This window comes from Pholcus phalangioides, unplaced genomic scaffold (assembly GCF_987345545.1).
Source record: "Pholcus phalangioides strain wild (caught in Gottingen) unplaced genomic scaffold, Ppha-v1.0 ptg000042l_1, whole genome shotgun sequence".
NCBI lineage: Eukaryota > Metazoa > Arthropoda > Arachnida > Araneae > Pholcidae > Pholcus > Pholcus phalangioides.
Genome location: NW_028301628.1, coordinates 9,494,790 through 9,520,566, shown reverse-complemented (window position 1 = coordinate 9,520,566; position 25,777 = coordinate 9,494,790). Strand labels below are relative to the sequence as shown.

General features: G+C 34.8%; 1 protein-coding gene across 2 annotated transcripts; it reads right to left on the bottom strand.

The window, feature by feature from the left end:
- Nucleotides 1–2,137: 2,137 nt before the first annotated feature.
- Nucleotides 2,138–24,963, bottom strand: LOC149064453 (UTP--glucose-1-phosphate uridylyltransferase-like). Of its 2 annotated transcripts, none has more exons than XM_089255412.1 (15): nucleotides 24,699–24,963; nucleotides 19,072–19,203; nucleotides 17,909–18,016; nucleotides 16,515–16,697; nucleotides 15,506–15,639; nucleotides 13,231–13,299; nucleotides 11,222–11,355; nucleotides 8,841–8,929; nucleotides 7,894–7,962; nucleotides 7,685–7,716; nucleotides 5,902–5,998; nucleotides 5,332–5,410; nucleotides 4,850–5,016; nucleotides 4,179–4,283; nucleotides 2,138–2,771 (listed from the first exon to the last, which is right to left on the bottom strand). In XM_089255412.1, the coding sequence occupies exons 1-15, from the start codon at nucleotides 24,732–24,734 to the stop codon at nucleotides 2,664–2,666; spliced, it is 1,542 nt and encodes a 513-aa protein (XP_089111538.1). In that variant the 5' UTR covers nucleotides 24,735–24,963; the 3' UTR covers nucleotides 2,138–2,663. The 2 variants fall into 2 exon arrangements, with proteins under 2 accessions (XP_089111538.1, XP_089111539.1); XM_089255413.1 differs by lacking the exon at nucleotides 24,699–24,963 and adding an exon at nucleotides 19,428–19,635.
- Between the last annotated feature and the right edge of the window lie 814 nt (nucleotides 24,964–25,777).

The following is a 25,777-nucleotide window of genomic DNA, read 5'->3' as shown; positions in this document are numbered from 1 at the left end:
TTTATAGACATGAAGCATATTGACATAAGAAAGCGCAAAGCCTTATCCATCTAGTATCCCATTCGAGCTCCGACAAGAAAACTCAGCCTCATCCAAAAACATCTGCCACGTATAAAAATCCTGTGATTTCGCTTCTCTCAGAAAATCCCATTAAATGGATTATTTCCTCTCTCTCTTTTTTACACTTTGTAAGACGATAGAGGTAAAAGAACTCTTCATGACAACGTGATGCGAATGAGAGCCCTTTGAAGTCCGTTTCGGTTCCTTTTTTCCAACGTATATTGAGTCTTTGGAATCGCATCGAATGAAGAGAGAGGAAAACAGTTGTTTGCCAGCAGCAAAGAAAAGGCCGAATGTCGCTCTTCAGGATCTTCTTTTTTCTCTTATCACGCTTGAAAAGCTTTTTCCGTTTCCCTCTATCACTAGGAAGGATGAGATCGGTCCAGGAGCAATGACGGTGAATACTTTAGTGCAGTGTTTCTCAACCTTTCTGGAACAAAGGATGTCTGAAACAATTTGACGGACCACTTGTGTCCCGTATTACGGGACGTACCTGTAATTTTCGTTGTTCCGATTTTTTTTCCTAATTTGTCCTGTTTTTCCAACGCGCGATACTTATTTCAAAATAATTGCAAAAGTCGACAAATTGCAATTTTCTGCAAAATTTAGTGATATCTCGTTTTTAAGATCGCAATTTCCTGCATTATCCTCGATGATGTATGGTGAATTCGAGTATGAAGGTATAATGTTATCGGAATCCATATGGATAGTATTAATATAAATAACAAGGGATAATTAATTTTATCAAGTCTGCCTGTGGACCACAGGTTGAGAAACGCTGCTTTAGTGGGAAAAGGTACAGCTTTCGTCCGTCAGACTATCAGAATAAAATCAAGGGTAAAGAGTCGGTTTTGGATATTCATAAAGTGTACACGAATATTTTTTGGTGGTAAAAAAATTGCCCTCACCTTCAGTTAGTGTCCTAAAATATCGTCCCCTTTCAGTTTGCGCCATCTGCGGTCGCGTAGTTCGTAGGATTCAAGATTCGGCCCTATCAATTATCGTGAAGGGGGAGGGAGAAAAGATATGGGGAAGAAACTAGAAATAGCACGCTGGATTTTAACCAGTGACTCTTGAAGGGTACAAGTCCAAGGGTGCTCAACCTTTTGGGGAAAGCAGGCCACTTCATTGGTTAAGAAACGTGTCGCGGGTCATGAGTTATCTGGACATGTACCTCGAACCGCTCAGGGGATCTGGGAATGCTCTGCAGGCCACTTGAATCATCTGGAAAGGCGTCGGGCGCGCTCAGGCGATTTAAAAGTACGCCGCGGGCAGCTTGAGTATTGTGGAAATGTCCCGCGGGAAATTTAAATACAAACACAGACCGAAACAGGTAAATTGTCCAACGAGGTAGTTGAAAAAAGATGCCCACAAAAAATAATTATGTCAAATACGACTAAACTACAGCAACCCATGCATCTGGAAATGTGCCAAAAGCCACTGAGATTATCTGAAAGTCTGCCGCGAGCCGCTTGAGTGATGTGAAATATGTCTCGAGGGCAATTTGCGTGAAGTGGGAATGTCTCACAGGCTATTTTAGTGATCTGGAAACGTGCCAAGAGCCATTATCGTGACCTAAAAGTGTGCAGCGGGCCCACTTGATTGACATAGAAATGTGTCGTGGGCAGCTTAAGCAATCTGTAAACCACTCTAGTGATCTGAAAATGTGCTGATCAACCACTTAAGTAATTTGGCACATTGTACCACATCCAACTTGTGAACGCAAATTGTGGCGTGCGTTGCTCATGTGATTTTGAAATGTGCTTGGGGTCTCTTAAGTGATCTGGGACATTGCTGTACTTCATTTCCCCATAATTTCAGCTGTCCCAAAATTCACCTTTGGCATCATTTCTGACCTTAACTGGTGAGATGCCTCACATTTTCCGTATTTGGGATACCAAGTGTAGCTCCAGAGTTTGGATTTCAAGTGTCACAATTATCGAAGCTATAAGCAAACACAGAAATAACTTCTATCCAGAAATAAAGAAAGAGTTTTGTGTTTGTTAAATAGCATAATTTAACATAAAGTAGAAATTGCATTTGTGTTTGATGTTCAGTTCATTCAAATAGTTAAGAGTTTGTAGAATATGAAAAATATATTTTATTTAATTTTTTTCAAAGCAAACATTCTTTTGATAACAGTTTTACAAAATGAATGATAATAATTTTACAAAGAATATCAATCATTGTGTGTAAAACATTGTTGGCTTATAGCAACAGTATAAAAAAATTTAAAATCTTTTTATAAGAACAGTTTATAGAAAAATGTATATACATCTGAAACACTGAAATTCAAAGAAATTCTATTGAATTCTTAGATAACGTAAGTATAAAACCCAAGTACAAGCGAGATTTGAAAAAATAAAATGTAACATTCTCTTCAAATTTTCACGTAAAGAATAGTAAAGACTATCTATACCTGTGAACAAAGAACTGACTATTTGTTACCACTTCTGCACCTCCAATAAATCACTTTTTTTTAATGCAAAATATGGCACCAAAATTTATCAGAGTAAATATATTTCTAGACAATTTTCAAACTGTAAAAATTTATTTTAATAAAAAAAATGACTTGCAATCAAACAAAATACTGAGAAAATGCATCAGTGAGTCAAGATTCGTAGATTGCCGGAGACTATTTTATTTTCTAATATAGAACCAGCTGGAATATCTATCCTGTCTCCATGATTAGCGATGATTATAACTGTTCCCTGGAAACGAAAGTAAATTCTTAAAATTAAAAGCTTAAAAAATTGCATAAACGATTTGAAAATTTATCTGGCAATATGCATAAATAAAGATAGGGAAAGTTCCTGGTTAAGGGGACAAAAATTAGTAGAAATGTCGGGATCTGAGAGGTTCTATTACATAAAGTGTAATGCAGTAAACCTCTTTAACAAGGGCAAAACATCTAACTGAATTTAAATAATAAACTGTCATACTCCTGTATATGGCAATTTTGCATGTAGAATGAGGTATGAGTTTAGAGATCAAAATAAGGAAAACTAGATTCATTAACTAACTACTTATTTCATTTATTCTCACATAATATAATAAGATATTTGGGGCTAGACAATGTAAATGCAGGGTGATGCAAGTATTACTAAATAGGGGATTCCTGAATAAATTCTGAGGGGGGGTGGCACACAGAATGGTGTTACAACTACTGTGGGTTCTTGAGCTGATACCACTGTTAGGAATCCGTCTCAGGTCCCTGAATCAAATGGGGGGAAGAGGGGAGTAGGGAAAAAGTACTGGAAACTTTTACAAATTCAGAAATTATTTCTTTCATTATTTTTAAATATTTATTAATTATTGAACTATTTCTCTCTTAGTTTCCAACTGTTTTATTCATCAATTTTCAAATTTATTAATTAATTTTCAATTATGGTCCAAGTGGCAATATGCAATATATTTCTCTCCCCCGGAGATACATTGTGATTGTGTATCGTCAGCTCCTGACTTTTTTGTCAGCTATGTATCGGTCGAAGGGCACCTGGAATTCCTTTATCATTTTTGACTGCCTTCGTGGAAGTGCGCTTCTCAATTGATCAAGAGGTTACAGGATGGCGTGCCATCTCCCCAAAAAGGAAATTTTAGGGCAGGTGCCTTTATCAGAGAAAAGTTTTGAACTGGGAGAGAGAAGATGGAAAGTTGAGTTAGCTTGTTGGTGGGAGATCTAGTTTGATGGATCAGATTTATTTGTGTCATTATCTGTGCTTCAATCATTGATGTTGGCTCCGTGTTTATAATTCATTTTGCTTCCCATTTAATTACTAACATGTTTTGATATTTTAATAAAAAACTATAGTCATTCTCATTGGTCTCGGTAGTTTCACAACTGCATTGTATGTATGTAATGTTTTAACATAAATTGAAAAAGGTGCAATTAGCCACACAAGATATTGATGTAGTACAATATTTATAAATGAAATTACTAGAGAGATCTAATACATAATGCATATGTAATTAATTTTGTACATGTTTCCATATGTCCTTTAATTGGATTTACCCTAAACCGACTGAACCAGTTTTGCTGGCAAGGTAGGTTCTACAGTACATATTTCCTGTGCAATAATATGTATATAAAATATATATCAGAATAAAAAAAATTATACCTTTAATGAAACACCTTTACCGAAGGTGACATCTCCAGATACTGTCAAATGATCAAGCTCAAGCATATCTGGAATACTGGCAAACCTCCTCCAAAATTCAGAAACCTAAATTTAAAAAATGAAATGAAGATTTAGTTCATATAATTGGCAAATACAAGTCTTCACCATCCTTTAAAAATCTGACATATTTGTGTTCATTCATTGCAATTCAGAAGCTCTTGAACTACATACTGTGAGATATAAGCCACGGCTTGACAAATCGAAAAAATATTTAGGTGCCAGACAAATTTCTTAGGAGCCGAGCATGGTTTTTCAAGCTCAAGACCATCAGTCATTAATAATGTTTTTTCAGGACTTTATAACTCTTTCCCATGTTAAAAAATGTAATGTAATGAAATCAGAAAATTTTGCGTCATCCTTTGGCTCATATTCAGTAATCCCATATAGAAGTTTTAAGCACAAGTTCTCCAGTTTTTTAGTCGCAATGGCGATCTAGCATCTGAGATTTGTCAAGCCCTTATATAGGCTATTTGTTTTTGATTATTTTATAAAATAGGACCCGTTGAGTAGAAATAAACATGAGCGATTCTTTTTCAAATTTCAATAGGGGAAAAAATTTTGTCATATAAATGAAACCTTATATAGTGGAACAAGATTAAAGAGTTTCTTACTTTTAAGAAATGCAAATCACCAAGCTTAACCAGTGGTGTGGTTGTGAATGGTCTTTTAGGATTCATTATAAGTGATCCGTTCTTCATGCTGTATAAGTTACTCATCACCAAAAGCAAATCGGAAGACTTTTTCACAGGCAAGAAACGACTTCTGGGCACATTTACTCCTAAAGACAATGAGATGAAACCATGTTTTACTGATATACATAATCATGAAATTAATAAACAATTGTTAAGGGGCAAAATGCATAAAAAAATAAACTCCAACAAATTAAGCACCTATTTAAAGGTCAATTCACACACATCACTCATGTCTAAGTTCTGTACCGAGAACTGTCCGAAAAAATATATTCTTCCCTCTACTAGTATATTCAAAACTTTGGTTTCCCACGGTATAGGCTCGTCCCAATCATGCCAGATAATCAAAGTTCTACTTTATACATCCTATCGGTCAATAAGAATGTGAGAAATTTTGTGCTTACCAACTGCACCAGAAAAGTCTTTCATGGCAGCACCAGCAGCTGTTTCAAGTTGCAAGACATTTAATCCATTATCTAGAGTCTGTTTGAAACAAAAATAAAAAGGTTATAATTATAAGAAATGGAAGATTCATGCAACAGTTTCCCTCAAACATACAAATATAATATAAAATAAAGGCTCATAATGGGAAGAAGTAGAATCATTCAGCATCAAAAACTGACAGTTGAATCTCATTTAAACCAGTCACTCAAAACAAAGTTTAGCTGAATACAAATCCATGTTGGACATGATTAAATTATTGTTGTATCAGCTGATCTGAAATTTGGTTATTGCAAAGGACATCTTTTGTGGTTGTGTGTATGTGAATTTTTTTACTTTGTCTTAGTGAAGTTCAACTGTCTTTTCAAAACAATTGAAGCGAAATGAGGAGATTAGCTTAGAGTTCCAAGTTGTCAAAATCACACATAATGTTTATAACTCCTAGCGAATTATGATGAACATGATAAGCACTGAAATACATGCTATTTGAACTAAAATGTCATAGCTACAACCGATCTACAGATTTGTGATACCTTGGGGTTAACAATAAGCTCCATATTCAGTCTTTCTTCTTTGACAAGTTCAGCTACACTTTTCATCTTCATCCATAGATTGTTCGTGTTGAAAATCCTACAAAGCCATAAACAATTTTGAAATTAATAGACATTAAATAATTTGGTCATTTGCATTGCAACTAATGATTCTGGTTTACCTGCCCCTAAATATGTGTGGAATCAAACTAGTTTGCATCTAGTCCAGAACTTTAAGCTGCCTCTGTGGCAATATACCAGGGTTATGTATATTCAGTACAGTCCAGGACTTGGCAAAGATATGCAAGCGAACTATGTAAAAAAAATTCATACCTATGCTGAATTTCAGTATAATGATAAAATGACTATTAAAGTGATAGATATTTGGTAGTCCTTATTTAAAGAGTTTTCCACATTTTCATCTAAAGTCTAAAATTTTTCCTTATCTACTCCAAAATAAGATTCATTAATTACTACATTAAAAAACTTACTACATTAAACAATATTTCTCTATAATGAAATTTCTGATGGAACAATGAAATATTCTTAAATATGGGGACTAATGTATGTTTTTTTATGACGATGAAAGATGTTAAACTATTTGATTCCCACTGATGAAAGGAAAGTACCTTACATTTCAAAAAACCTTTAACACTTTTTTTGTTTGTTTGAGACTTCAACCCCTACCAGACTGAATTTATCTTAGGTAGAATTTTTTTTTTAATCTGGGGGTTTTTTTACACATAATCAGAGATTTTCACACACTATAGCACAATTAGCATGCAAATTTTTTACACAAATTATTTGAGAACATGTATTGAAGAATGAAATACAGATAAAAAATATTTTAAGAATGAGACAGAAAGGCATCTTGAACCATAAAAAATTTGTGTGTGCTCAACATAAATTTGAGATAAGCCAAAATAACAGATCACATGTTATGAAGCTCAGCTTTGATAAAGCCAGAAAGAGGTTAGTATGGTCTTTCTTTGCTTTACGTGATTAAACTGGTTCTACAGAATAATTGTGTAAAACAAAATTGTGTAAAGTAAATTAAATTTAACCTGGGTAAGATAGGGATTTTCTTCAGAACTATAAAAAAAATAAAAGTAAACTCAACTTCCAGCATCGCTATATATATATATATTTATTTATTTGTGAATGAATTTATTCAAAATTACAAACTAATCTCGTCAATTTGAGCTATATGAATAAATTTAATTAATACTTTTTATTTCTGTCTTTTCACTACTTCATATTGATTCTAGTGAGTGTGAACGTTTCTTTCCTGAAGAGCCTGATATGACGGGCTGATAAATTTTTTAATGAAAGCATTAGAGATTCAGCTGATAAGCAGCATTCTTTGTCTCTCCATTATGATTTTAGAAACAAAGCTAGAGAATTCTGAATATCCCTCAAGAATATGCAATTCTAGATTAATTAAAACAGTTTTTGATTAAAATTCTGATAGTGTTGATGTGGCATCAAAAGATGCTCATTAGTAAGATTCGGTGAGATGGAGTTGAGCATTTCTACCATATTTGTCTCATCTGCCTCAACAAATCCAATAGGTTCTGTCATTTAAATCATGCTTCTAATTTGAAATTCCATTTTCAGGATTAAAATCAAATGACAAACCCAATTTCGCGGGCTGCTAATTCTAAAATAAACTTTTCAATTATAGTGAAATCTCTTAAGTGAGGCAATGCCTGTATCCAAAATAAAGCTCACAAAATTTTTTGCACTTAAAAAAAAAAGTTACAATATAAAGTTGAAAGAAGCTTACTTGAATTTAGATACACTTTTGAATTCATCAACCTATAAAAAAACGATAATCAATACAATCAGAGGTGAAAAGCTATAATAAATTAGAAGTAGTAACAATGTGATAATAGCAAATATTTTTCTTTTCTTATCAGTAAAGGGCCTAATAACAACATGATTCAATTCATGTTTTGTATTTCATATGTGATAAGCATGATTAAAAATTCTTACATGATCTTTTGGCACTTGAGGTAATTCAAGCAAGCGCAGTCGGTCTTCATATTTTATCAAGGTTCCACCCTGGAATAATGGGAAGATAAGTGTTTCACACATCTGGTTTCTATATATATATATAATCTCTACATTTTTATTCTCATTTTATGAAAGAGATATTTTTTCTACATCATATACCCAATGTTCCCTCTTCACCAGTGCGCAGTTGTGCAAAAAAGAAATTTACTACACTGTAGGCCTATATTGATAGCAGAGCAGTTGGTTCTGTCATTCCGCACAGATGTCAAAATTCTGTTTGCAGAATAACAGGTCTGAGCAGATTCAAAAAATAATAATAAAGGGAATGTTGCCTATATCATATTAGAATAAAATATCAAATTTATCTTACATGCGTACAGATAATAATGAAGGAGATATCATTTGATCATTTTTGTCACACCACTGTCATCTTTTGGACACAAAGGCTAATTAGACCAGGACCTACAATTTATTGTCGATTCTTAATGGCAGACTTTTTTTTTATACTCACCGAGAGGATGGTGGACTAACCCCTCGATGTGGGACTTCCTGCAGTAGCAATCTTTTCCTTCTTTTTTTCTGTGGTTATGTCGACGTTATACCCCTGTGTCAGGAAAGTTTCTGACATGGACGAAGAGGGTATCAAACTCGCGACACCTCTAAACATCCTTTGGTACTTTAGGTGGGGTACTTTATCTTATCAACCTGGGACTACTGTGCCTTGAAGGAGATGTTGTACATAAAAACAGGGGTATTACACCTTTTAGTACAACCAGCCTAGGTCCTCCTTTCTACATCATGTATAATTCTTAACCATAAGATTTCCCATATTTAAATTATCTGTGTGCATTCTACCCACAAGAGAAACCTCAAATTTTATAAGTGATAGCAGTAAAAAAAGTCAGAGGGAAATTATAAACAATTACCTTCACATCAGCATTAGTTTTGTTTGTAACTTCCATGATATAGTCATGAGATATTCCATTTTTGGGATTCATGAGTAGATTCAGAATTTCTGACAGTCAAGAATAATATCAAATTAAAAATAGTGAAAAAAAATTCTCTCAATGTGTGCTTTAAAACCTCTCCATACCTGAAAAAAAAAATAATAACTTTTCAGATGCACATTTTTAAAAGTTTGTCTAAGATGAAAATGTTGGAGACCAAAGAAATGGCAGGTGATTTATAAGCAAATCTGGTTAAATTAATATACAGTTGTAGGAATAAACTTGTTTTATTAGCAAAATGTTCAACTGTTGGTATCTTTAGAAACTAAATATTTCAGGCATATTACAGCTCTACAGAGGTACTTGGTTTTACTCAAAAATTTCCACTTATTTTAGATATAGAATGCAACTTTATAACAGGGCTTGATTGCCATGGCAACAGAGAATTTAGTATCTGCCTAATTAATAGTATGCCTAATCAATCACTAAATTGGGTTTTCAAGAACAATACAAATTTTTCAGAATTTACGTCAGCATGTGTATTAACATGGAAAGGGTTCGCTAACTAGGGAAGTGCACAAGGTGCCAGTGACCGATTTTGACACAAGTAGTATTTGTGAAAAGGTCTTGTCATGCATAGTAAAAAAAGTCAAAGGAACTATCTAGAGTTGCACCATTTTTGAGATAGAGGCTAATTTATCTTGCCAGTATACAGAGTGCATAACTAACTCCTTGCACTGCAAACTACTGGCTAACCGTTGATCCTAAAAGCGTACTTCCAATTAAAAAAGTATCCAAATAATATGTGGACCTCAGATACATCATTCATATTGCATGGGTCATGTGATTATCAGAATAAAAAAATTAACTTTTTGTCTTCAAAAATCCAATTAGAAAGTTGTCTCCCCTAAGACCACAAAAAAACTCCATGTTTTTAAGTGTAATATTCAAATATTCAGATATTTGAATTCAAAATATTGCTATAAAGGTGGGAAAGAGCAGCATAAACAAATGGACGCTTCATTACTTCATTTACGCTGTTCTTTCCCACCTTTTGTAAAGATCAGTGACTGATACCTTGTACACTTCCCTGGAGAGTCCCAGGAAAAAATCACAAAGAAAGGTTATTTAGGGCAGCTTTTTCTAAAAAATAAATATGCTTACTTTTAATTGTTTTAAATTTGTCAAGTCCTGCTGTATAATATATATAATAATACATTGATGGAAAGATTTAAAGCAATTCCACCATCATGAATGAGTGAATAAACCTACAAGTTTTGCTTGCACAATTGATGAGCATCTTCAGGAGTCAATAATCAGGCATAGTCAAGGACAAAGCCTCTATGCAACTGTCCAGCTAGACTTGTAATGGTTGGCTGTGATTGGTCAGTAGCATTTGAATAATTTGATTGTCCGTTTAGTTTTGCCTACACTTTCCATATTTCTTGGCCATGGAAACCAAACGCTTGACCTTCATACTTTCGTCTTTGTATTGTGTATTTTTTCTACTCTTTTGAATCTCTCTGCTTCTATGAATATTTGATTATTATTTGTTGATAAAATCTGGGAACCACTGAATAACACCTAATGATCATAGCCTAAGGCATGTTCTCTGCAACAAATGGTTTTTTAGTTTACCCCAGTGTACGGATGTCCTCTCACGTTTTTGAATTTTAGTTGCCATCAATCATTACTCAAGTGAGTGATAAATTGAGTTTATTCACCCACTTCATGTCAGCCAAACAGTTCAAAACCTTTCAATCCATCATTAGTAGATGGGCATGAAAGCCCAATATGATTTATATCGACCACCTAGTTCAAAAAGGCAACAACTCAAAATTCAATGTTTTGAGATATCTGCATTTTAAAGATTCCCTTTGTATGGAGCTGAATGGGAATCAACTCAGATTCAATTACAATAAGGAGCATATAAGCAGAGTTGAGAGTTGTCACTGTTTTGCAATATACAGAAGCATTTTCCACCATTCTCATGGCATGCATAACTCAAAAATACAATTTTCTGAGTTTTTTTTTTTTTTTAACTGGGTCATCAATGTGTGTAATACATTTATAATTCCTTCAAATTATTAAATTGTAACATTTTTCTCTTATAACCCTTTCAGACCTGGTATGCACAAATGTGTGTTCTATCTGGGTCTGAAAGAGGTAGAGATAGCATGCAACAAAAGGTTAGAAAATAGTACATATACCTGTTTAGTTTTTTTATAAATTTCTGTCACACAATGTGGGTCTATAAAAAACAAAATGTCATCACAATCAAAAAGTCTTCATTAAAAATTTGAATACAACTTCAAGTGAATATCAGTCTCTATTGATCAAAACATGGGGGAAAAGGATACTGAGATCAACTGTGGCACCCAAGTTATCTATGTTTGATATGAAGATGTACTCTTTTCCTTGACTTATAAAATTTTCCATCAAACCAGAATTGTAAAAAGATTCATAGAAGTCACCATGGCCAGGAGGGAACCATCTGTAAATGAGTAAAAAATTCTCTGATCAGAATTCTGTTATTAATCAATTGAAGCATATAGCACACACACTTTCAAAAGCACAATGTGTAAATTACAAGCTCCGATGTTTATTTATGTTTATTTACTTCGGAGATCAAGAACTGGCTGGTGTGCTGCCATCTCTTTTTTAAAGGGATTTTTTTACATTTTACTGTTCAATATCAGTATAATAGTTCTTGAAAAATGAAACACTTTCATTTCTAGCTCTTTGCTGAGTATTTTATACATTCAAGGAAACAGTTATTTTCCGGATATTATGCTGAGGTGAGCTCGGAAAGAAAAGTCATCACGTCTCCGCCGGGACACGAACCCAGGCCCTCTTGCATACCGGGCAAGCATGCTACCATCTACACCACTGGAGACACATGAATCTGCCTTCCTAATTTCACGCACTGTGTCGTGAGGCGCTGAAGTACTTTTCTTTCCGAGCTCACCTCAGCATAATATCCGGAAAATAACTGTTTCCTTGATATCTCTGGCTGAGAAAAAAGTCATCTAAATTTTATACATTGTTTATGACTCTGCATGCACTAAAAATACAGAAAACAATGGAATGCTATTGGGTTGCATCAGAATCACCAAACCTAGAATAGGCCTATGTATCCAACTGCTTTGTAATGCAAACTGTTTCACCTACACACAAAATGTGAACCATAATTTTAAATGATGAATGCTAGTTACTGTCCAAGACCATGAAAAGTAAATACAAAATTATTTTTTTTCATCCAGACAGAAGTTTTTAATGACTACTCTATTTGTTCTCCCTCTCAAATTCAGCAAAAGAAAAATTAATAAACCAAATAGTCCACATACAACCCCTAAATAACCTTGAAAACAATACAATTTCCACTTTGGCAGAACCATTAATTGTAATCTACAACATCTGTACTATTTGGCAATATATCAATGATTCCCTACTCAATTAAAACCAATTACACAAATTTTGTAAATAGGATTTGGTAAAAAAAAAAATAGGAAAAGTAACAAAAACTAGAAAGTATGTAAAAGTATGACATTTTACCAAAAAGTAGGAAAAGTAAGACAAGTGGGAGCCCAGAGAGTGTAAAAATTTATATTAACCATACCCTAATATGCTGTCATTATAAATTTAAGCTTTACCTTGATATACCATCATTTGTGTAAAAGGTTATTCTCTTCCGCTGTTACACCATAGAACAATTCCTTCCGGTTAAAATATTTCGTCACCTATTATAAAACTGAATCAAAAGTTTGAAACTCACTCCCTCCCCCTTGCTTCGCATAAAGGCACAAATGTATCAATGGCATTCAATATCATTATGTTGTTAGTTCCTGATTTTTTGTCAAACATTTTTTTCAAAACCTTGTTTCGTTGAAAGATTTCCACTATCAGAGTGTCCGCACTTTTCTATCTCTGATACACAGTGTTTAAAAGAACGGGTGGCCCTGGGAAGATATGCCAAACATTAAAGAAGTGTGCAGGTGACCTATTATACAATTGTATGCATGTATTGACAACATCATGTGTCCTCCTACCCCGAACCTCTAGATATTCAAGTCACAAGATCAGATTGGGAATTGTGACAACAGAGAAAAAAATGTTTATTTGTCACAAATTATGAGCAACATAACAGAGCATCAAATGCATCGATTTCTAGAACCATCTTGAAAGGTGGTGGCCTTAGAAACAACTGCTAAGTTGTTTTGTCTTGAAAAAATATATATTTCTCTGTGTGTGTTGATTTCTATTTTTTCCACTTCAAGTAACCATGAAAGGAGAGAGAATCAATTGCCTGCAGATATAGGATAGAAGTCCTAACTGTGCATTGAATTACACAAACATTCTTTACACTTACACATCAGGATCTGGATCATCAACGGAGGTAGCCAGAGGAAGCAGACTTTCCTTATGAAGCCTCGGAAACCTAATAGGAACAACAAAATAATACTCATGAAACTTGAGATATTGAAAATTTCATTTGCTTAATGCCATATACAATCAAACTTCAGATAAAGAGAAACTTTGTTCATGAGTTTTTCACAAGACAATCAAAATTTTATTTATCAAATTGTGACTTGATAAACCAGCAATATTTCTCAATATGTTAAAAGTCTAAACAGATTTTGATTTGATATAAACTAGAGATTTCTCACATGATGGGTAGCAGGTACACCAAAATTTCCTAGATATGTACCTTTTGTATCATTCCAAAAATACACTTTAAATGTAAAATAAGTAAAAATTCCATAATGTGAAACAAATCAACCTGCACTTTTTATCTTTGAAAAGAGTCATCAGCTTGTGGAACAAATAATTTGAGTTCCTACTTTTTTATGGGAAAAATTGTTTTATATACTAATGTTTTGGATTGTAAGCACTTTTACGGAATGAATGAACTGATAAACCAAAAAGTTCCACTACATATACAGAGTGCATAGAAAAGTCTTTCCTGCCTAAAAGAACTACACAGCTATGCAAGTTTGATAGTAACATATCAAAATGATAACACCTGACTAGACGTAATAAAAAAAGCAGCACATTAAATCATAATTGGGAGAAATACAAAAATTTAAATTTTGTTATGGATATCAATCAGCAAATTTTTCACCAAATGTATAAAGGGATACATTTTTTTGTAGAATAAAAAAAACAAGATTTTAGTCAACATTTCTCAGGGTACCACATGACTAAGTTATTCTTCATAGCACAGATGTAACACTGCCACATAAAACGCCTTGACAGGATCTTTTCGATAAGTGATGATCTTTTGACACATACCATGTGCTACACTGCTGAGTTTTCTACACATGTGAATTTTTCAATAAAAATATGAGAATTTGAAAAAAACCTCATATCAAAATATTAGTGGTGAAGTACAATAACGGTAAGTTTAAAAAAAAATTTAAGGAGAACATAAAACTAATAGTTACACTGAAAAGTAAATAGAAGAAATTCAATAAAAAACATGTATTGCATGTGGTATACCCAGACATTACACCTTTTCTTATACTATACTTATCTCTTAAACTATACTTATAACACTTCAATAATTCACCTTTTTCAACAAGTGCTGTTTTCTCTGGTGCATTCGTTATAGCTTATAAGCAAAGCATCACAATGCTGCAACACTTAAAATCCAACCTAAAATATTGGACATAAAATTGCAAAGCAGGCACAAACACAGAAGCTGTGATAAAACAACATTTGTGAAGACAAAAAAAAATTAAAAGCATAAGCATATTTTAGATAGAAGAAAGCTGAAGAAATGCTCAAAAGCACATTTATGGTGCATAGTTTTAATTAACAGAATATCAAACATATAATTCCACTCATTGAACACAAACTCCAGCCTTAATTATGCTGGTGAATGTTTTTAGTAGATATTTGGTCATGGGCCAGTGAACATGTATTTGTCAGAAGCCCCGAGTGTTTTGCAAAAAAAGAACTCACTGGGACTTATCTGATGGCAGCATGCACTGATCATTGTATGCAGAATTTCAATACCATCTATAAAAAATTTAGCAGTACATAAACTCTCATTCACTGCCTCGCATGTAAAAAAGTTTCTCCTCCGAAAGCAGACAAACATATGACATGATACTTACATAACATGAAGATTCAAACATTTACCATCTTCATTTCAAAATATGGAAGGCAGCACAGCAAAAACAATTAAACAAGCTCAACTATGACGACATAGGGTCACACATTCCAGCATGTGTCGATTCTTTAGAAATTTTGCACAGGAATGTGTATGAGGTACATGTAAAGTTAATTAGTAGTAGTACATAAACTTAATGGCAAACAAGCCTCATACATTCTTCTGGAGAATTTCTAATAAAATTAGAGTATGTGGGAAAGTATTGTGTGCGAGATCTAATTGTCTCTAGTGGTGTAGAAGATAGCATGCTTGTCCAGTAGGCAAAAGGGCCTGGGTTAGAGTCCCAACGGAGACAAGATGACTTTCCTTTCTGAGTTTACCTCAGCATAATATCCAGAAATTATCTGTTTCCTTGCTATACTTAAATATTTTCAGTGCACTTTTTATTTGTGTGAGGCTCAGCATCAAAATGAACAGTCTGGTAAATGCAATCTTGGTATTTGAAATGAAACTGGAGAATACAACTCACCTACTCTGAGTAAAAGAATATACCTTGACCCGACATCCTCTGTATTTAGGTAATATTTTCTGAATGTCCTCATCGGTGTTGAATGAATTCATCAAAATAAGTGGAACGTCACAATCATGAGTTTTATTCAGGTACTATAATGGAGTAACAAAATATAAATAAATATAGGGAGTACGAGGAAAGGGGAGGATATGAAAACTTTGCTTGATAATAATAGACTAAAGAAATGAAATAGAAAACCCAACAATAATGTACCAGGTAGGAAAATTCATTCCAGTTGGTAACCAAATCTCAATTCCTGGTTACTCATCAGGAAAAATTATGTTCATACAATTAATTATCAGGGGTACATAATAATGTAATAATATGTAATTATTAATATATTAATTATTACAATTACTCTGTTATTCATGCACAGAATTAATTATTACAGACTGCGATCCGAATGAAGCTAAGTGCCCACATTTAAATCTCAAGTAACATTGTGATTGGTTGCTTGCAAAATCGATTTGATTAGCCTATTCAAATTTTCTTAGACACATTTTTGAGCAGGAATTTCAAGCTATTGTAATGCATTCAGTGGTGTAGATTTGCTACCATCAAGAAACAAGTCTTCAAAAAAAAAAACAAGATCAAGTGAAGCCAAAGATGTTAAGAATCAAAAATTGTGACAAATCATCCATTATTTTATACTGCTGGTAAAAATGCCATAAATTTTAACTCTGATAAAGTGAGAGTTTTGTGCAATGTTCCTTTCTCAGACTTTATTTCTAGGGCTTCACATATTAATTTTTTTTTAAAAAAAGCAACTGGGAGTTGAAATTTGATAACCAACCCAAGTGTGGGATCCCTGGTCAGCATGACATATCTTTTCTTTGAAGACAATCATAGTTTATCTAAAACACAGTATTAAATGGATTAGTCAAAAAAAAAAAAAAGATTTCAACACTAGTAACATATAGCTATATGTATAACTGAGAATTTAAAAGGGGAAAAAAAAATTTCTAACCTCAATTTGTTGTATATTCAGATCAAGGAAAGTCAACTCATTGCGAACTGGAATGACAGATTTTGGGCCAACGCAACCCATAGTGGTGCCAAGTCCTCCATTCAACTTTACGACCACCAGCTTGTCCAATATATTACGGATTTTGTCTGGAGAGGGATCATGAAGTTTATCATAGTCTATGACCTAAAAAGAATCAATTAGAGATATGAGGTGAGAATATTCTCCAGGATGTAAAAATTGCAGAATAATTGAGAATATTCATTTTTCTTTTAAATAATGAAATTTTTTTTACTAATTTTGTTTATAGTATGAAATATAAATCAGTTTTCATTGCCTGAAACATTCAAAGCAAAGCAATTTTTGGCATAATCACACCCCAATGACACATTTAGTTCGAGAACAGTCATGACGAGAGGTTTTAAAAGTTTGGTTATGAAGCTTTTAGAAACCTTAAGATTGAAACCTTGAAAAAGTATTTTAAAGTTTGACAAATTTTCAGAAATAAGCTCAAAACAAAAAATTAAATCAAAGTTGATTGATAAAGGAAGCTATTCTTATATAATCACCTTCATTCTAAGAAAATACACAACTGTTGTTTTCTTCAAATGTGCATACACTTAAATTCTGTATCACTCATATTTCTTTGCAAGCTGCACAATTCATCAATGTTGGTTAAATTTTTTTGCTTTCAAATTTTAATATTGTGGGCTACAAACTTTAATATTCCTGTCTTGTTGACGGGAAGAGAGCCGGGGGGCAGAGAATATTCTCTCAAAGGACTACTATTGTAAATTAATGGAGAGTATCTTTATTGAAAATAATAAGAATTATTCTCAAGCTATTTATAGAAATTATTTATAATAATACATGTTATTACAAATGTTCTTGAGAATATTCTCTGGAAGAACTTCTATAACTGAAGAATATTTTCATAGAGAAGAATATTCTCTGGAAGAACTTCTATAACTGAAGAATATTTTCATAGAGAAGAATATTCTCTGGAAGAACTATTATATTAATAATGAGAATTGTTATTATTTTCGATAAGAGAATATTCCCCAGTAATTTATAAACGTATTCCTTCCAGATAATATTCTCAAATATTCACCTCGATGAGAATATTCTCAAGAATATTTGCGAGAATTCTACATCACCAGAATCGATACAGAATTTATTTTTTTAAAAACTTGAATAAGAAAAAGTTTCATTATAATGATCATTTATCAAATCATTCATGATTACTATTTTCATTGGCAATGATTTGGTATTCTTAAAAAGAAAGCATTACTCTCAACACCATTTTAAATGTTGGACATCAGTCAGTGAAAAGACAGTCAAATGAAAAAAAAACAACATACAATTTAATTGACATACAACTGATGGGATTCACTTACAGCATCCGCTGGTAAAGGTTCGATCTTATCCCACTGGACAGCAGATTTTGAATCGCTGAGAAATTTCGAAAAAAGCCTCTCAAATCCTCTGAAATGTTCTGCTGCTTTCTGTGAAAATAATAATAATTAATCATTACTATTCATTTTGACCAGCCTGAAAATAGCATTACCATATGGTTAAGGGGAAGGGAGTTCGGAGAGAATTTCCAAAGCAAAAATGTCTTAGTAAGAAATTTATTTTCAGTTTTTGCAAAGTTAACAAATATGCATGAAACAAATTCACAAAACCTAGATTTCAATGTGATTCTAATCATGGCCCCCACAGCGTGGAGAAGAGCTCCTAGGCTGGGATTTTTTACGAGGCCCCCCCCCCCCTCCCCAACAAGCCAGATTTTTCTTGGGATCCTTCAATAGTGAATTTACGGCACAAAAAAAAATGATGGTAATTGTCCCGGGCCACAGGGCTACTACTTCACCATACACCAACTCTGGCCATATCACTATATCGCAATTTACTGCCATTAATGAGATGGGTTGGAAATGAAGGCGCTGTCTATTGGTGGTTGCCTCAAGTTCGTTAGGGAAAATATCTTATCTATATCCTCCCTTGGGTTCAAACCCAGGACCATGACAGCAACCTTCATGCTCCATGGTGATAGACGAGCATCTTACCACCACATCACTCAGGCATCAGAACCACCCTTATGGGAGCCATGAATAGGCCTATAATTCACCGACTATGCGTAACATTGAAACTTCTTGGTGCGGATGGTATACCAATTGTGCATTATCTGTAACTCCCCCCCCCCCCCCCAAAAGATTGGAATGAAAAAATACAGTAAAACATCACATCTCTTTCGCAGGCACCAGTGGGACAAAAAAATTGGTCAGTAAAAGAAGAGTGACCATTAGTCAGGGGTTTGAAAAGCATACTTCTATGACACACTGGAAAAATTATTATATATTTAGCCACATAAAAGATGGGTAACTGCATCTGAGGTGGTGTCTGTTGTGTGAAAAGGATTTTACTTCATTTTTTTAAAAAAGAGTGTAGTTAGTAATGATTATTAATGTCGATTTTGTCAATATCATTATTAAATTACATAAAATTGGAAACTCTAGACACTTTTTCCACTGTGATAAAGACCAAAATTATTACTTACCATTCGTGCATGGGTTGTTTGTGCAGTTTGAAGAAGTTTCTCGAGCTCCTTTGCTAGCTGGTTTTGTGCATCCTGTTTCGTCAACTGTTTGAACTGCGTGGAGTCACTGATTTTCCTCTGCTTGCCAAACATCTATTGAATATTTAAAATTATTTAATGTTATGAATATTCTATAACTTAGTGACATTCACCTTGATGTGAATGTATCAACAATAGAATAACAAGCATTAGAATAGACCGACAGCTGTAGCACGCTCATTTCTTTATCTTCACTTCCTTTCTTTCTAGTATAATTTATATATCTATAATAGCTTTCACATCAATATCAAATTGACAATTTAAAAAAAAAAACTTACTACAGTCAAATGATTTCCAGCAGTAGAAGTCATGTTGATTTTAAAAAAAAACAGACTGATTTACAAAAACCAATCAACAGCAAGAAAAATAGCCACAGAACATTTAAAGAGAACCAAGACCGAAGCTAAACTCAACAACTCTACTAGCAACGAGTGACTATCTCAAGTGCAAAGCATGGTATCATCAAACACAGACCTTGTAATGATACAAGGATAGCCCGGTGATAGGTGATAAGAACAAGTGGCATGATAACCTGAACTTGACCTTCGAGACTGGGTGAATGGATATTTCTGATCTAATCTTAGTTGTAACAGTCACTCTCAAAATATCTGATTGAATACAAAAAAAAAACCATTGATTAAAAAAAACGGAAATGAAAAGCACTGATGGATAAAAAAAGTTCCAGCCCAATTTATAGAGTGGGAGGGCAGATTTACACAACATTTATTTGCAAACTAACCAACCACTTTTAACCAGTCATCCGGCCAATTAATTCCTCCGTGTGCTACCCCCGGTGCTGGGTTCTTTTCATGAAGATGCACAATTTTTTCCTCTTTTTTCTCTTAATTTGGAAGTTTGAAGCTATTAAAAAATGTTTTTTGATTGAATTTTTTTACAAAAACATTGAAACTGGTTCTCTCTTTGCTGTAAATTTATAATCATAAAAAATAGTTGTAATGAAGTTAATTAGTGAAACTAATTAGTTTTATGAATACAAATGTTCAAGGTCAAAATGAATGCAGGAAAATATTTCTCAGTAATTCATGTTAAAAATGATGCATTGATGACATTTAAATCTTGTATTTCTTCCTTACTAATAACTCCTATACAGGGAGCATGGGTAACAGAGCGTATGACATTTTACTGGTGAACCGTTGGTCCTAGAGGCCTACTTCCAATTAGAAAAAGTATCCAAATAAGGTGTAGTACTCGGATATATAATTCACTTGTGCAAGCGGTTGTATATTGTTATCAAAAAATAAAAATTAAATTTTTTATACAGTCCCTGTGCGCCCGAAAACCGAATTAGAAGGTTGCTGCCCTGTTGATTCCAACTAAAAAAATTCCATGGTTATAAGTGCAATATTCATTGAGATATTTGAATTTAAAAAAACGGCATTAAATACATTTAAAACGGTTTTTCAGCATTTAATGTGGTTTTTTCCCCCAACTTTCCTCTATTTTTCAAATGTGAATATCTCAGTGAATACTGCACTTAGAGACATGGAAATTTTGTTTTTAATTGGCATCAAGAGAGACAGAGCAACAACTTCCTAATTTTGTTTTTGGGTACACTGAGACTGTATAAAAAGTTAATTTTTATATGTTGATACCTATACAACCTCTTGCTACACATCAGGCATCTTCAACCAATTGATTACGAGCACCACGGTGCTCCCTTAAATACACAGTGTGCTCAATGCTTGCGTCCGATTTCACGCTTGCAAGCACTTCATAAATGTTCCAATTAAACACCCTGATCACTTGATCATTTTTGTCGCACCACTGTCATTTTCTGTACACGAGGGCTAATTAGACCGGGACTTACAATTTATTGCCGATTCCAAACGGCAGGCTTGTTTTCTATACTCATCAAGAGGTTGGTGCGCTAACCCCTCGATGGGGACTCCCTGCGGTAGCAATTTTTTGCTGCAGTCAAGTCGCAGTTTTTTGTTGTACCCGTGTGTCAGGAAAGTTTTCTGACAAGGAAGAACCGGGTATCGAACTCGCGACACCTCTACACATCCTTTATACTGTAGGCGAGTATCTTATCGACCGAGCTACCGTGCCCATTTTTTATTAAACACTTTGTACAAACTGTATTCGCGGATTGTATCATCCTAATTGTATGCATTCATATGCCAAACTTGCTGTAAGGGTGCTCTTCTTTTGATAATGGGTGTAGGCAGTGTCCGCAACTGAAAAAATGTTGAAGACCTCTGTGCTACATGAATGACATATCTACACATTACAGTCGAATCCCGTTATAACGAACTCTAAGAGACCAGAGAAATCACTTTGTTATAAAGGATTTCGTATGTAATTGTTCCTATGTAAACTTATCTGGGGGATTCAAAAAGTGTTCGTTAAAATGAGATTTTTGCTATCACAGTGTTTGTTAAAATGAGATTTTCGCTATAACAGTATTCGTTAAAATGGGATTGTACTGTATTTGGACACTTTTTTTTAATTGGAAGTATGCCTCTATGATCAACAGCTCACCAGTAAAATGCCTTGTTACATATGCACACTGTATATATATTTAAAAGAAAATACAAAATACTTGAGAATACAGCCTTGCAAAGCATGGAGAAGATAAAAGCAATAATAACTCCAGACCTTGAAATATAATTGTTCAACTTCATCTACTGGATAAGTGCTGGATAACAGAATAGAATGATAGGATGCCTGTGCAGGTGGCAGCAGCTATTGAGCATTTTTTGTCGCATCACTGCCATTTTCTACACACAAGGATTAATTTTGACCGGAACCTACAATTTATTGCCGATTCTGAATGACAGTTTTTTAATACTCTCAGAGAGGTGCACTAACCCTATGGTGTGGGGTTCCTGCAGTAACAACCTTTTTTCCTGGTCACTTTGCCTTTTCCTTTGTACAATCACGTCAGGAAACTTTCTGACAAGGACGAACCGGGTGTTGAACTCGAGACACATATAAATATACTTTTGGTACTTTAGGCGATAATTGTCTCTACTGCATCCATTGTTTTTGGGAGTTTTTTTTCATACTCACCGAGAAGTTGGTTTGTTGGTGCACTAACCCCTCGATGGGGGAATTCCTGCGGAGGCAATCTTTTTCTGTGGTCCTGTCACCGTTTCTGTTGTACCCCTGCCCTGTGTCAGGACAGTTTATGACAAGTGGCGTTAATGTCAGTCGAGACCCCGGGCACAAAAGAAAATATTAGGCCTTTAAATTAGAAAAAAGTATGAAATTTTGGTTACTCAGGGCCCGGTGCGCATTCCATCAAATCCGCCTCTGACAAAGATGAACTGGTTATCAAACTCCCGACACCTCTAGTGCATGGGAAAGTGCACCTCCCGACACACGCAAGTGCCTTATAGACCTGGGCTAGCACGCCTGGCAGCAGCTTTATGACAAATTATTCCATCATATCCATGTGATAAAGACAGAAAATCTGCATATATATGCTGTCGTAGGCACCACCTTCATATATGGCTGTTACAAATGCCGTCCTAGCCAAATGACTTGCTAAACTAGTCAGGAAGTGGTTCAGGGGTGTAAACAAGGGGGGTAAGGGATCAAAAATCATATTTTTTTTTTTTTTAAAAACCAAAACATTCAAGAGTTTTTTTTTTTCTATTCTAATCAATTAATGCCTTGCCTTTCAAAGGCTAGTCACTCACAATTTCTCTGGAAGATTTAGCCTGTGTGAATGCTACCCTGTACAAAGGTGGGAAATCCTGTCTTAAAGTATATTATAAATCATAATGCTGACCAAATTTCATATTTATAGCTTTATCGGTTTCGGCTCGCAAATGATTGCTCCATATAACCTTTGAACCACCTGCCTTATGACCCCCCCCTCTTTTTTTTACAGGTTGAAATTTGAAGTCTCGCTTTAGTGAGTCTTTAGATCATAGTTTCCCAACCTTTTTTGTCCCATCGCCCCCTTCTTCAGAAATTTTTTCTCCCAACGCAATTTAACCCATAGGATCCGGATCCCATGTTATCCTCACAGCTTCTACTGCCCCCCCCCCCAGAACATTCCATCGCCCCCATGGGGTGTTAACGCTCACATTGGGAATCACTGCTTTAAATCATAAAATGAAACTACTGACTAAATTTCATACTTATAACTTTAGCAATTTCAGCTGAGCATGGACTTTTTTTTATCTTTAACCTCCCCCATGACCCTTTTAAGTGGGGGAAGAAGTTCGAAAAACCCCGTCTACTGACCAAATTTCACATTCATAACGTCAGTGGTTTTGGCTTGGCAATGATGAATCTGTCAGTCAAGACATATCATTTTATATATACAGATTTCATTGCATTATTAAATTTTCATTTCAGACAAGTCTCTATATTAATTCCCTTTGTTATAGCAACAGGCAATAGAACAATAAACTTGCATTTGCATAGAGAGCGAGGGACTAGGTCAGTGAGTGACCAAACAAGTGAGATAGGCCTAAAGACTTTGCAAGCATGTAAGTAAACACGTGACAGAGAAAGTGTGCAAGTACCAGGGTTTAAACTGGATAAAAAATTCCTTTCACAAAAAACGAAAAATCGAGGGTAAAGCTTTAGCAAAATTCTACAATGCTAATGTAATGATTGATGGTTGGATGTCTACTCGTTTCGCACCTCCTGTAAGCATTTTTGCAAAAGTAGCTACTACTTCTTTCGCATTCTATGATTTTCTTCAACCCTGGCAAGTATGAGTGATCAAAAGAGTGTCTTAGAGACAGAGGTGAGTGAAAAACCAGAGGTTAGGTGAGAATTTCTAACCATGGGAAGTACGGAAGAGAGCTCTGTGGGTGACCAAACAAGCGTGCAAGCATGTGAATGACTGAAGGAGTGGCTGTAAGGCAGAGAACAAAGTCAGTGAGCAGCCACGAAGTGACCAAGAAAGTCTGTGCGCTGAGAGAGACTCGAGACCAGGGTTTAAGCTACGAAAGAAAATCGTAGAATGCGAAAAAAGTAGTAGCCACTTTCGCGAAAATGCGTACAGGAGGAACGCAACGAGTAGACATCCAACCATTAATCATTACATTAGGGGTCATTCAAGTATTACGTCAGCATCGGGAGGGAGGGGCTTTCGGATTTGCTGACTTTTGATGAGAAAAGGGGGGGGGGAGGGTTTGAAGGTTACTTATGTCATCAACCACCCTTTTTGAAGATATGAAATATTCTAAGCTGCTGACTAAATTTTGCTCACAAGGGGTATAGGGGGTTAGGTAGATGACAAGGGGGAGGGGTCAAAAATGGCTAAAAATCTGCTGACTTGAGTGGCCCCTTAGCATTGTAGCATTTTGCTAAAGCTTTCCCCCCCCCCCCCCAATTTTCGCTTTTTTGCGAAAGGAATTTTTCATCCAGCTTAAGAGGTGTACTTAAGGAGGGGGGGGGGGGGTAAGCAGGCTATAGCCCGGGGCGGCAAATTTGAGGAATGAGTGGTCAAGAAAATTAGACTACAATGAGAGAAGGGTGACAAAACAATTTATCCACCTCAGGTTAATCATCAATAATATATTTATAATTCATTTAAATCATGATGATAACAATCATATTACCGCAAGCTTCTCAGCGTGGGATTTAATAGTACCCATATCGCAGCGTCGAGATTTCTTATCAGTGGTGAGATTACTTATTCAAAAGAAATGAAAAATTCATAGCGAAAGCTGTCAACAAGGACATCGCGGCGACCTCAATTCACGTCCTTGGACTTTATCTACGCACTTGTATAATAATGTTTATCTGAAATGTGTGCATTTTCAACTTTTTGGATATGCGCCAAAAAAAAGCATAACGGCTGCTCAATCAAATAAACATGTGAGAGTGAGACCAAATATATACGATTATAGTCGTAAGCCAGCATCTTCTATAGTACATGAGTACGGTATTATCGCAAGTGTGATGATAGAGGTCATGGTCTTGGATTTTCTGTCACTTCACCCATGATCTGTATTCCGAATTCCTCCTAAAAGCTCGTAGATAATCGTAGACTTACGATAAAAAAAAGTAAATACGTATAGTCAATGCCTAAGTACTGCAGCTATTGCTGTCATCTATCTATATAGAAATTTGAAAACTTCATTAACGAATCAGAAATGAAAAAAAAAAATAGGACACATGTTGCTATCTATAACTTCGAAAGCAAACGAGAAACTGTCAACTAGTATTATTTGCAAACTGTAGATGGCAGTAAAGTGATATGTAGGCTGACCATATTTCCTCGAGGGAAATACGGGACATCGGGATTCCAAATACGGGAAAATACGGGACTTCACAATTATCGCCAAAAACGACGCCAAAACCAAACAAAGTTGCCAAATATTGTTGAAATTACGGAAAAATCACAATGGCGGGAAATGATGCATTACTGCAAATTGCAGTGGATTAAAAATGTATTCCACGGAAAAAAAAAACACGTTTACCAAGGCAAATGTGGGAGATTAATATCCCATATATAGTTGTAACTATCATAAAATAATTCGAGTTGAAAAATAATTTCAATCTTCGACTTTAATAAAGAATAAAAATTCAAGTAGGCTTCGTGTGAAATACGGGAAAAACCGGGACACTTTTGCCAAAAAGTCGGGACGGCCAAAAAAAGAGAAAATACCGGGACTGTCCCGGGAAATACGGGACG

What these genes read in the sequence shown, in the direction of transcription:
- LOC149064453 (XM_089255412.1), bottom strand. Translation starts at nt 24,734, where the DNA reads ATGGGTACTATTAAATCCCACGCTGAGAAGCTTGCG. An exon ending in TGAATATACAACAAATTGAG is followed by an intron (nt 15,640 to 16,514) that starts GTTAGAAATTTT and finishes ACTCCATTATAG; the next exon opens with TACCTGAATAAAACTCATGA. An exon ending in GATGATCCAGATCCTGATGT is followed by an intron (nt 11,356 to 13,230) that starts GTAAGTGTAAAG and finishes ACTCATTTACAG; the next exon opens with ATGGTTCCCTCCTGGCCATG.